We start from the raw sequence: 13,397 nt of genomic DNA on the forward strand, positions 1-13,397 counted from the left end.
GGCCCAATGCATGAAATTCATGCAAGGGGCTTGGCCCTCGCAGCCCCAGCTGCCTCGGCCAGCCCTCGCAGCCTCGGCCGGCCTTGCAGCCTTGGCCAGCCCTTGCAGCCCTGGCTTCATCCAGACGGTCGTCTGGAAGCTCGACCAGACTGTCGTTCTGCTGTTCTGTCTAATTAGCATATTAGCTCTTTATTATATAGGATTTTAAAAAAATATTTTGTTACTGACTTTTAGAGAGAGAGGAAGGAAGAGGAGGAGAGAGAAAGAAACATTGATGTGAAAGTGAAACATCAATCGGCTGCCTCCTGCACACCCTCCACCAGGGATCGAGCCCCAAACCCAGGCATGTGCCCTAACGGGAATCAAACCAGCAACCTTTCAGTGCACAGGACAACGCCCAACCAACTGAGCAACACCGGCCAGGGCTGTCCAGTTATTTTATATGAAGATTTATTATATTTTGAATAACTCTGACTAACTGATTTTATTAGAAGGTAATAACTTATAGGTTACTTCATATCCAGAAGTTATGACTTGTTTTTAGGATTTTAAAAAGACAGTTTTAGCTGCTTTCTTTTTATTGGCTATTTTCATTAGTTGAACACTTGCTTGAAGACCCCCTCCATACATGAGGTAGAGACTCCCTGCTGCTGTGTTTCTAACCTAGCAAATACAAGTGTGTTATTTACACAGTAGTTCTTCATTATAGAGGCACAAACATAAGTAGATTTTAGTGGAGGAACTTGTGTTTCAAGTGGTAGATCGAGTCTGGCATATTTTTAAAGGGCAACTAGTCAAATGCTCTACTTCCTCCAGTAAATGGATACACTTTCTAAACATTATATATCATGGCCCTAATCTTGTAAAAGATTATTTGTCTAATAATTCAGATTTAATCTGTTTCTATTAGTCTTATACCATAAGGAAAACATATAATTCCATTTTATTTCTGGCTCGTTTTATTTTCTCTGTCTTCGTTAGTACTAGAAATTGAAGTTATTTACATAAAAATAAGAGTTTTGTTTGAGTTCATATAATCAAGATACATTTTTAAAATATATTTTCTCTCACACTATAATAGAACTTGAATTATCAAAATGTAAAATTATAACTTCAGAAAAGAAAAAAATAGCCAATGTAACATAGCTCCAGAGAGCAGTTCACAGAAGATGAGGTGGAAACCTCTAAGTACAAACATATCATATCTAGAGTTTCATTGTCATTCCCCACCGCCCCGTCTCTCTCTCTTCTCATTCTCACTTTCATTCCTTCTCTTTCTCCCTCCCTCTCTTTCTCTCAAAAATAATTTTAACCTTTTGCACTCGGATGTCGAGTGTGACTCGACACGGTTAGCATTAGAATAAAGGAATCGAGAAAAAGGCAAGCGAGTGCAAAGGGTTAAATTCGGATTAAAACAAGTAGTGGCAATACTTTTGTAGTGGACTGTTTCATAGTGGACTATAACATTTTGATAGAGGACCCCAGGCCTGACTCTAAACCTGAGAGCAGAGACAACACAAAATGAGCCAGGAGTAATACCTTGTGTTGACAGAAAGTAAATGCTAAATATATATTTATTTTGTAAGTGAGAGTGGAAGCAAATTAAAAGGACACAGGAGTCAACCTGAGAGAGTAGCCAGGGCCAAAACTGGAACAATTTGAGCAACAAAATAAATGACAATAGTATTTTATCATAAACTAAAGAATAAAATAAATATCTGTGAGTCCATACTGATATAGATAAGCAAATAAATGAGGGAGAAGAGACAGGTCTTTCTTACAGAAAGTCTAGGTAATAAATGTAGAAGGAATGGATAAAGGAGAATATTTCATTAGGACACCACAGTAATGACTGCTGTAGGCAGGAGTCACGGATGAATGCTCAAATTAATGAGTGAAACTTTAAGGAGAAACAGGATATTTGTATAGCCTTAAAATAGCTCTAGAGAAACTTACTAATTTCTGTGGTAGTTTTAGTAAATGTCCACATAGTCTTTGATACCCTTCCTTCCAGGAAGTGGAGCTTACTTCCCATTTTGTTGAGTGAGGCTGGGTATGGTGACTTGTAACTAACCAATAGAATATGGAAGGGAGAAAAATAGTCACTTTACAGCAGAGAAACCTGGCAGATACCATCTTAACAAAGTGATCAGGGTAAACATCACCAGTAATAAACCATGTTGATACCTATACCCCCAGATATTACGCAGTGAGAAGGGCACTTCACCTCTCTTGTATTTTCTCCCAAAATCCATAACCTCAGTCTGATCATCAGAAAACCCCAAATTGAGGAACATCCTACAAATATCTGACTAGTACTCTCCAAGAGTGTCAAGGACAGTCTGAAAAACTATCACAGATTAGAAGAGAACATGGAGACATGACCCTTAAATGCAATGAGGTTTCTTGGGCTGGATCCTTGAACAAGTAAAGGCATTAATGGACAAACTGATGAAGTCTGAATAAAGTCTGTAGTTTAGTTAATGGTGTTGTAAAATATGAACATTAGGTGTGACTGAAATACTGGAACTCTATACTACCTTGACAATGTTTCTGTAACTCTAAAATTATCTCAAAATTGAAAGTAAAAAAACAACAACCACAACTCACTGGTGCCTTTCCAATTCTAAGGATTTTTATTATTTTAAAGTGTCTCCAGAGCAAATTAGTTCAGAGAAATCTCCCTCCCCTCAAGCCTCTGTGCAGTTTCTCTAAAAGAAGGATGAGCTCTTGATAAGAAAACAGTTGGCACAGAGCAAGGGCAGTAAGTTCTAGAGGCTTTTGTCCCACTAGAAATAGAAACGTGTCTTTGCCTGCTCTGTGCAGGTGCCAACCCATGGTTGTTGGCACCAGTTCCGCACCAACAGGAATCCCCAATTTGGGGTGCAGTGAAGGAGGAAACTTTATTTAGTGTAAGCAGATCAATTGTGATACATGTGAGATAACCCTGGGGCTAGGCCCCTCTCTAGCTAAACTAGCAATTTTCAACCCGTGTGTCCCCGGAATTTTTAAAACATGCAAGACCTGACTATTTAGTCAGGGGCACTGACCTCTTTCCCCTTAGATTGTCAAATGATAATAATAATTAAAAAAAGGCAACAGCCAACACAACCAAAATTATACCTATTGTTTTTGTCAAATTGGCAAAAAATACATTTTTTTGGTGTGCCACAGAATTTTAGTAGTTTATATGTGTCATGAGATGAAAATGACTAAAAATCACTGAGCTAGACAGCTGTACTCTGCTCCATGCTGGTCTGCTCTGCCCTGCTTCAGTGAGACATCTTTGGTGTTTCAGCTCCAGCCAGGGAAATGCAGTCTTCAGTGGAAAGGGGAAAGTATGCTCCCAGAGCCAAAGGGGAACTGACATATATACACAGAAGTCCCCAACCCTGGTCCCTGATTGGTCTGTCCTCATGCAAATGAGTTCTCCAAATTCTCACAGTTTGATTGGTCTAAAAGGCACTGTCCTGATTGGTCAGTGAAGAAGCTGGTGGGAGTTGTGCATCTTTGATGGATGGCAAAAGCCTCAGTCCTATTGGTTGAAAAAGGATTCCAGGAACTCAGGGCTGAATCAGATGGCAGAAACACAGTGCAGGTGGGCAGTTAGTTCAGTGCAGGCTTCTCCCTAAAGTGCAGTTTGCATGAAAGGCCCCCGTGTAGAAATGGCTGCTAGGCTGGAGATTTTATTCATTTATTTATTTATTTAAGCCCAGTTATCTAGCTACCGGGAGCCCTTTTTAGTAGGTGTTTTCTTTCTCAGGATCCACACAGGTCAGTTTAGCCAACACTGATAGTTTGCCTTTTGTGAGTTGGTAGTGTGCCCAACCACCTAGATTGCAAAAAGTATTCTGTAAAACAGTGCAGAGTGGAGCAACTGTGATTCCACCTGCCTTAGACCCTGCATTCCAGGTATTATCATTGAGCTGCTAATTTAGTATCTTCAGAGGTATTAGATTCACTTTCATCTGACTGTCTCTTAACCCCAGTTATTGGTAGATTCAAATAGTATTAAAAGTGTGGTACTCAATAAAATGGGCACATGAAAAAGTATTTTTCAATATAAAATACACTGTCTATTGCTCTTCTTTTTGAAAACAACAGTAAAATATAGTTAGATGTGATTATAGGTACAGATGTGAAATCCTGATTTATAAATATTTTATTCTTATTATTTTCAAGCTCTTATTAACTCAGACTAGGATAACCAGAGGTTATTGTAGAAGTCCTAATGGAGTCCTGTTTTAGTAAATAATAATATGCAATAGGCTGAGGATGAGTATTGTCATAGTAACAAATTAGAATTTGGATAGTAAAGTTAAACTCCTCCTCTGGATGCCAGTCATTCTCTTGATATGACCATTAGTGAAAACTGGTTTAATTTGTGCACCTGTGGGAGGTATTGTTTTCACCAGTTAAATATATTTTGCCATCTGATCAATTGAGTACCTTGCAGTGTGTATGTCTTGGCAATATAACTGGTGTGATCATGAAGGACAATGTGCTGTTCTTGAACATGGAAATAAGGTTAGGTTAGTGTAGTGGAGGTGTATGCATTTTCTGAAAAGCTCTGTTTTCCAGATTGTTAGTGCATTCCCAAGTGGATACACAGACACTTAATAATAGTGCTTAATTGCTGTAGTCAGATTGAGCAACACATAATTTATAGCAATTCTGAAACCAGGAACACAAGAATGATTAGCCAAATGATAAAGACTGACTACAATTGCTAGTCAGTAAAAGTACAGACTGCATATTGTGGGTAGCAAACCATTCTTATAGAATGCACATGGTACAGTTTTCTTGACAGCTGTTTCCAAAGTGTACTTTTCCATGTCATCCTGGTTTCTTTCATGAATTTCATTGTAATGTAGTTTTTTAAAATAAGCAATGTTTCACTTCCCAATTTTATATTTAATTATGAAGTTTACCAGTTGGCTACTATGTGCCAAGCACTTTCACTTATTATTTTTCCAGTATCTCAGTAAATTAGGAATTCCTTTGCCCATTTTAGAAATTAGAAAATGGAAACTATGAAAGGTTTAGAAACTTATTTCTGTTTGATCCTACATATGGTTTAACATAACTGGGTTTCCTCACTGAATTAGTTGCCTAATACTTGAATATAGATAATGTATCAAATTAAAAGAGATGGATCCCTATGAAGGACCGGGGGAGAATTGAGACTAGAACAATGAATATTTGAGAATTAATTTAGCAAGTTTGTTAAGTGGAACATCACTGTTTTGGGCAGGTCTGGTTCCAGAGCCATTGAATGTACTGGACCTGTTGGATTTGTTGAAAATGCAAATAGTCCAATCAAGTGTAATACTCATTAAGGGAAGAAGAATACAATTTGAAAGCTTTTATGAAGACATGCACTGCCTAATCTGTGAATTGAAAGCATCTTTTAAATTTGCTCCCTTCATATTCCTAGGTGGTAGTGAATATGTGGGTAGAAAAATGAGAGCATTTCAAATAATGCTAATGAAGTTAAATGATTGCAATCTACCATATTGTGAGGAAAAGTTGTTAGCTGGGAAAGATGAGGACAGAATTAAAATATTACCATGACTGGCATTTGATTTGAAAACTGCAAAGATAAGCTTAGGTTCCTATTTATGAAAACCATCCTCACAGCCTGATGAAATATATTTTAAAAGGTTTTATAGTTGCCATGGATACTTGTTAGCTTTGATGGAGTAAGTTGTAATCCATATTTAATCATCTGAGGTGAAGTAGCCAAAAAAATCTACCAAGTAAAATCAAAAGTAGCTTCATCTCTAACCTCATACTAGTTTGGAGGGATGGAAAGGTTAATAAATAGCCTAAAGATTAGATTTTTGGTTAATTATCGCTGCTTGAAAAGCAAGATATTTAGGATGCATATTGCCTGAATGTGATTCTAATGTTACTCTTTATGTGTAACTTTTTCTTTTAAATGGTATTTTTTTAGGTTTTGACATAGGAATTTAGATGGTGAGACCTTTCTGAAAGTTGATGAAATGTTAGCAACAGATTCAATTTCTGAAAACCATAGGGACACAGACAATATTGAAGACATTGATTCCTATGGTAACACATTTGCTTTTGGCCCCAAAGTGGCTGGTTTTTGCTTAGCTTCCTTTAATTACTATATATTGACAGCTGTTTTTCACAATTATAAAATGTCAGATTAAGGAGCATATGTACAAGGGAGTATGTACCATGCCTTAGGTTTGGTTAGACATCTCACATGACGGAGAGGTCTGCATGAAGAGTTCCTGAGATGTTTTTGGCATTTCCTAATGTGTCTGTCACATAGTGGAAGCTAAAATCCTTTCAAACGTTTTAAATATTATCCTCAATTCTCTTTTAAAACAGGTGACAAAAGACCTAAAACAGTATGACAACAAAATTATAGAATGCAAATTTGAGAACAACAGCTGGGTCTTCATGAGACAGAGAACAGACAAAAGTTTTCCTAATGCCTACAACACTGCCATGGGTGAGTGTGACAACCTACCAATGCTTGTTACATTACCAACAAAATGTGCTGTCTCTCTTGTTCTTGATGGGCAGAGTCACTGGATCCTGTCCTTGCTCGCTGGGATCAGGTTGTGTCAGGTCTGCCCCCTGGTCGGCTCTGGTTGGTTTGTAGGTTCTCCTTTTTAGATAGACCTGTGGGCTTGTGCCCGTGTGTCCAAGAGGGAAGTTTAAAGGGCAGGATAATGGGCTGTATACAAGTTGAATTTATTGAACAACAAGAGTCATGATAATTTTAGTTCTATTCAAAACTATGACCATTGTTTGGCAGATGGTAAATGACTAAATTAGCAGGGGGAAATGTAATTTCCAGCTCCTAAAATAGCTCTACAAACAATGGAGAACAAAGTAAACCAAAGCTGTTAAAAAACAACACCCTGAACCAGCGGTCGCCAACTGGTGGTCCAAAAGGTTGGCGGCTGCTGCACCTGCTCTGCTATCGTTTAGAGTGTTCTTTGGGGACAATATAATCTCCCTGAATGCTTTGGGGATTCAGAATAGTAAGTTTCTGTCATGGGGAACAACACAAATTCATAAGGTAAACTAGTAGTGGCAGTTGTTGCCCTGGATTGCATTTTTAGTGGAGTTGGAAAAAAAGATAAAAAACAAGATTAAAGGTCAGTAGAATCGCATACTTCTAGAGTGCTCAGTCAGTGGTGATGATGATTAACGATAAGCTTATGAGAAAATATAGAAATTATCAGTTTGAGTTTTGCAGCTTAAAAGTTACTGTTTATACATTTAAAAGTTCTTGTTGGAGCTAGCAGATAAGTTCAAACAAGATGAGTTAATTCTGAAAATCGCAATAATTAAGCCAGTATCTTTCCCCCCCAAAAAAACAAATTGGTAAATACAATTAAAAGGACTGGTACTAAATTTTGATCACATAAGAAAATTGCTTTTTTAAATTAGTAATTTTACTTCAAACAAGTTATTAAAATAATATTACCTACCAGCTACAGTGAAACCTGCCTATTCAGTGGGAATGGTGGCTGATGCTGAGCTATATACTTCGCAGTGTGGACTGTTTTCTGAGAAAGAATAGACTGTAGCACAGATTTTTTGTAGAAATTTTAGTTGAGTATGGTCTATAATGTGATGCACTATGCTAGGTTAAAATCCTGTAAGAACTATTTGGGGGGACAGAAAACCATAGTGAATACATGCTTATAACCCAAGTACTTAAAGTTTTAGTTTAAAATTAATAGTACAGTAATGAATAGCTACTGGAAAAACTTGGAGGGTGGGAGAAGGAGGAGAATAGTTTAATCCGAAGCATGTCACTCAAGTCAGTAAAGTGGGGGTGTTTAGCATAATGGGAGGGAAACCTTTCCCCTTTCTCATCTCCCTGTGGTGAGTCTACTGCCTTAATTAACCCTCACTTGAGACACGTGTCTCCCTTTGTCCGCAGCTGTATGCAACAGCATCTCCAACCCTGTCACCAAGGAGATTCTGTTTGAGTTCATTGACAGATGTGCAGCTTCTCAGGGACAGAAACGAAAGCATCATCTGGATCCTGACACGGAGCTCATGCCTCCACCACCTCCCAAAAGACCTCGCCCTTTGACCTAAGTCCTGCCTCTGACTTCAGGATTGAGAGGAGAGATGAATGAGAAAAATGCTGTCGCCCCATTTGCAGCCAGAGAAATTCAACAAACAACGTGGCTTGATGTTGATACACATCTGAATTTTTTTTAAAAAGAAAAGTATTGTAGCCCGGCTGTAAATATTTGACTCATTTGTTTTCTTAGTGCTACAATAAATACATCATGGACTTAAACATTTTATTTATATTTGATAAACCCAGCCTTACCTTGTGGAATCTGAAGATTGAAATATCCAAAGGTTTGAACAAGATTGAAATCAATGAAAAAGAGGCCTTGTTTATATATGGATAACTTCTACCTTTAACTTACAAAGTTAGCAATCTGGAACTGTGAGCGCCTAGAACACTGTATTTTTTAGAAGTTGTATTTCAGCTATGGTAAATTTTCCTTTTAAAAAATTTAGGCAGTGGCATTAAACATTCTTCCTATCCTTTATCATGGATTTTCTCCATATCTGACATTCTTGTGTTCAAAAACAGATGACAAGGTTGTTAAGTAATGCATATATTAAACAGCGTGGTCTGGCCTTATCATTTTAAGAGTTATTTGTGGACATGTAAAAGGAAAAAGGGACGCTCCGTTTTGTGAACTGCATCCTCTCTAAGGAAGAGCACTGAGTATCTATCTGCATCTGCTTCTGTTGTTTGAGCTACAGTGCCAGATCTCCAGTGTGTCCATTCTGGCCGTGGTTTTGAGTTTCTTCATAGAACCTAGGTCTACACCACCAGACCCTTTACCCTATTGCTCCCTGGGAGACATTTTTTAAAATGCCAGGGCTACTGCTTTACCTCAGTGGTATCAGCACATTGTAAATTACATTAACACACAAAACTCACTGTGATTACAGGAGTGGTATCAAACACAAGCAGTGCTGTGTGAGTTCCCTCGAACAGAACAGCAAAAGCAATGCCCGCTGACTCCATGGTCAGGAAGCGGTGTGAGCGGAGTAGGTAGCATGCTGTCACACAGTTCCTTTCCCACTGCCATGTGATGCAGAGGCACAGAGCAGGCACCTGTAGGAACTAAACATCAAGGAAGCCAAGACATTTCTTTTCAAAGCCAGGATTCTATGTACATTTTCTTCTGGGAATGTTATTTCTGTTGTATGTCTGAATTTTAAAACGTTTACTGGTAGATAATGGATTTAAAGAGCAGCTAATTGGTCATCTGCCATTGTTGAGAAACCATGTTCTGATTGGTTTGTGAAGGAACTGAGAATTAGCCGATTAGAGGCTAATGTATTTATTTTTAGAGATACAGGTTTTAAGTATGTGTATTTTAAATTTTTTCATGGCCTGAGTTTTATACATATCTCTGCATATATATACACATGTGAGTGTATGCAGCAGTGTATATTCTTCTACTAATGCAGTCAGAAATGAAAATCCAAATGACTTACCTAGTAGACTGAATATCTGACAAGATTTGTATATGTGATAGCACAGGTTAACCAAAATGTATTTACCTTCACCTGAGTTTAAATGTTTTTAAACAGAGTTTTCTCCTGCAGTGCTTTTCTATATGAAGTAGTAGCGTCATGCTCAGGTGTTTTCCTTTGTTGTCCCCAAGTTATGTAATGTATAGTGAATTTATCCAAAATGCCATTTTAGGTATGCTCTTGTGTGTTTGGGCGCTGAAGGAATTAAAACATCCAACTGTCACATGACTAGAAAGATGGAGATTTGTCAAGGTTCCATAGTGTCTTGTACAAAACGGATCTAAAAAACGCCTAAGCAACTCCAAGTAGTCTGATGCCTCCTTCACCAGGATTAGTGACTTTTCACATCATATGTTGCTTTCTCCTGAGCCTGGGTAAATGCAGAGCCCTTTTGCTGATGCAAGAGCAAGCTTTTGCCAGTGATCTTTAATGGAGTTAAATGTTTATGGTAATTGTAACCTTTTAAATGAGTTATGTGAAAAGAGCATCTCATTTTTAATACAGCCAGATATTTTCTCCTTGCCATTGTGCATTTTCCAGCAGTTAGCTTTCTTAGTCTTCCCTTTCTTTTCAGTTATAGTGAAGTGTAATAGTTGGCCTTATAAGTAAACCCATGTGGCCCCTGAACACACTATCACCTGCAGTATCATAAAGAGTCATCTAGAAAGTCAGAGGGGACGGGAGTGGTGGGACCTGGAGCCAGGATTGGGAACATCAGGAGGGAAGCACTTCCCTTCTCAGCCCACTTCACAATACCCATTTTTTGACACTGAAGTTTTGTAGATAAGAATAAGAAAAATTTGCTTTTCTGAGTTATCACATATAAAAGCTTTTGCATTGTGTTTGGAAAGATGTGGATGACTCGACTACCTGGATGGTTACATTTGCTTTCTGTGAAATGCTCAGAAAATGTCAGGACATTCCTTCTCTGATGTGTGTCAGTGTGAATTGTAATAAAACTACTGACTTAAAATAACAGAGAGTGTATCTACTTTGTGTTACTTGTGACAATGTCTTTGTATCTTTTTAACTGATGCTTTTATGCCCCATTCTATTGCTGGCATCAGATTCTGCTGCTGTCAGCCAGATCCAACATGATCTATCTGGTTGTGTCACATTCTAAAAATTAGCATAAGACTTGGAAAATCCTCTATTTTTCTTCCTGAGAGACCAAGAAATTTGAATGGCATTGGGGGATATAGTTTGCCCCTTTTGTTTTTGGAGTGGGGGGGAGTGGGGGAAAACCTAACCTAAAGCAACAGCTGGTAGGTTGTGCACTGAGACACAAGCACGGGTCTTCCTGACCCCAGCGCCTGATGCATCACACAGCACTCTCCTGAAGGCTCGTTCCTGCGCCTGCGCCTGTGCCCGCGCCCGCGCCTGCGCCTGCGTGAGGATGCTTCCAGGCCAGGGTCCCAGCCGACTGAAGTTGTTTCTTGGGCAATAGGCATCTAACACCTCTCTCCCAAATAAGGAGATGAAGTTGGGAAAAGGGAAGTAAATACATTTTTAGGACCTCACTTAACTACCTGCTTAACAATATTTAAATGTGAATGATGTGGAGACCATGAAAAGAAATTAAATTTTTTTATTAACATGCTAAATCCCAAAGGTGTAATTAGGATGAAATAAGTGATAAAATTATATACTGGGCCAACATTGTCCTGGTTATTGCATTAGCTGTCCACTCTTGACGCTTTGGCAGGTCGTGTCAGTCTTGGTGAACCGGATGTGCCCTTCCCATGGACTCTGGTGTCAGGTGACCACTGTGCACGGCGAGGGAGGTGGGCACTCACGGGGGAGGGTGTTCAGAAAGTTCACATTTCCAAAAATCAGTGCACAGATCTGGGATTGCAGCTGTTTTGCTACTCTATTAAAGGGTATTTACCAAAAATTCCGTTGCCATCATTTCATAAAATAAAGGGAAGCTTAACACCCAAAAAGGAAGGAGGGCATAATTTAGAAGACAGGGCACACCTTTACATAGAATTTTGTTTTATGCGAGACTTGCTACACTGTCCTTTGCTGCTACAGTTCACCCCAAACTGGTGAAAACTTGATCATGGGCCGGCGTTGGGATCATTGCGTGGCTGAAATCCCAGGCAGTGGCTGGCAGGTGGGGCCCTCAGGGAAGAAGCAGCCCCCAGCCCCATAGCTGCAGGTCAGTTTTATAGCCAGAGCTGACCACAGTAAGATTACCTCACAATACTTGATCATATTGTGCTCTTGTGATAGAAGGTGTGGAGGTGAAAAATGAAATGATCCGAATGCTTAAAGCTACCCAAATAGAATGAAACCCTCAGCTGTGTGAGGTACCAAAATAAGCATAGCCAAGTACAACACAGAAAAGCAGAATTTGACAACAAATCGCACCAAGAGAGCCACTAGTCTTCATAACGTTGAGATTGGAAGACAGTCGACTGTTTTTCCCTCAGACCACTGCCACCCAGTGATCCTTGAACACTGCAAACCTGCTCCTGTCTTCCTCCCCAGTGGGAGGTCCCGGCCCATGACAGCAGAGGCCCTCGGAGCCCTGGCCAGGTGGCTCAGTTGGATGAGTGGTGTCCCCTGCACTGAAAGGTCGCCAGTTCGATTCCTGGTTGGGGCACATGGCCAGGTTGCGGGTTCAGTCCCTGGTTGGGGTGCATGCAGGAGGCAACCAACCAAGGTTTCCCTCTCTCCCTCTTTCCCTCTCTCCTTCTTCCTTCTTCTCTCTCTAAAATCAATGGAAACATCTTTTTTAAGAAAAGGCCTCAGCCTGTATGTGCAGGTGTCGATCTCATGTCTGCTTTGTGACACAGCTGTGTGACTCCTGGCTTTTTCCAAAATGCCTCCTCTCTATACCCAGAAACCCTCAACCTCCTTTAATCTCAGGATCAAGGGGGCCTTCCTGTCCTAGATCTCCTCCTAGATCCCCCACTGTCTTGTGATGATCTTCCCTAGTTTCCCCTCCAGACAAGGGACTGTATCATCTCTGTGACCCAGAGCACGGGGCTTGGCCATAGTGGGCTCTCGGTCGTCATCAGGGCAGTAAGTTCAGATGCCCTTTTGTACGTGCTGTCGAGACTCAGTCCAGATGTGTTTGCTGTTGTCTCCCTCAGTTCTAGCCTCATCATACTAGAAGCACCAATTACAGTTCTTATTTCTTCAGAGGCCATCTCTGATGCATCTTGTATTTAATCCTGATTAGAAGCATCCAGTCTTTTCTTGCCTTTTGCACTGAAAACGAGTGCATCAGAGGGAAACTTCTCACAGAATCGGAAGCAAGTGCCTGTGATACACCGAGGGAGGTGTGAGGCAAGGAGTGTTTCTAATCATGTCTCATTTTTTAATGCAGTTTCACTGAGCTTGCCGCATCTTAAACTAGAAGGCTGCTTCTCCCTACCCACCTGCTCCCGCCCAGCTTCTGATGTTGTTCTAGAGAAGTCCTTTGATAACTACTGAGGCTTTTGTTACTTTTAAAAATAAATACTTGGTGTGAGTTGGTGCTTCCAGCCATGTCGTTACTAGTAGAGTGGAGAAGGCAAGTGAAGATGTTGTTCTTGCTGCTACTAAAGAATGCTGTTTTCCAGGATCTAAAGGAATAAGAAGCAGTACAGTTTCTGTAGAAGTTCTGCTTCCCTCCTGAAAGCTGCCAGGGAAACATGGCATAGTTTTGATCTACAGTTTAAATACACAGTGTGCTCTGATGCACAATGAAGACGAGGGCTACAGGGACCCCAATTAAGCCACACCACAATCAAATGCTATAAAATTTCTTGAAAAAAACTGCTTGTAGGTAGAAACTGCACACCTGGAGACATCACATACAATTGGGCTGATGCAGG

The 13,397-nt window shown here is 39.9% G+C and overlaps 1 protein-coding gene across 2 annotated transcripts in view; it reads left to right on the forward strand.

The window, feature by feature from the left end:
• Positions 1-10,638, forward strand: part of RNGTT (RNA guanylyltransferase and 5'-phosphatase) — a 199,905-nt gene extending 189,267 nt beyond the window's left edge. Inside the window, exons 15-16 of one of the 2 annotated variants that reach the window (XM_079780364.1) lie at positions 6,364-6,487; positions 7,998-10,638. In XM_079780364.1, the coding sequence (XP_079636490.1) occupies positions 6,364-6,487; positions 7,998-8,092 (219 nt within the window). In that variant the 3' untranslated portion in view covers positions 8,093-10,638. Of the gene's footprint in view, positions 1-6,363; positions 6,488-7,936 lie in introns of both variants that reach the window. The other variant, XM_079780361.1, reaches the window with a different exon arrangement.
• The last annotated feature ends 2,759 nt before the right edge of the window (positions 10,639-13,397 follow it).

The sequence above is a fragment of the Cnephaeus nilssonii genome (assembly GCF_951640355.1).
Source record: "Cnephaeus nilssonii genome assembly, chromosome: 9".
NCBI lineage: Eukaryota > Metazoa > Chordata > Mammalia > Chiroptera > Vespertilionidae > Cnephaeus > Cnephaeus nilssonii.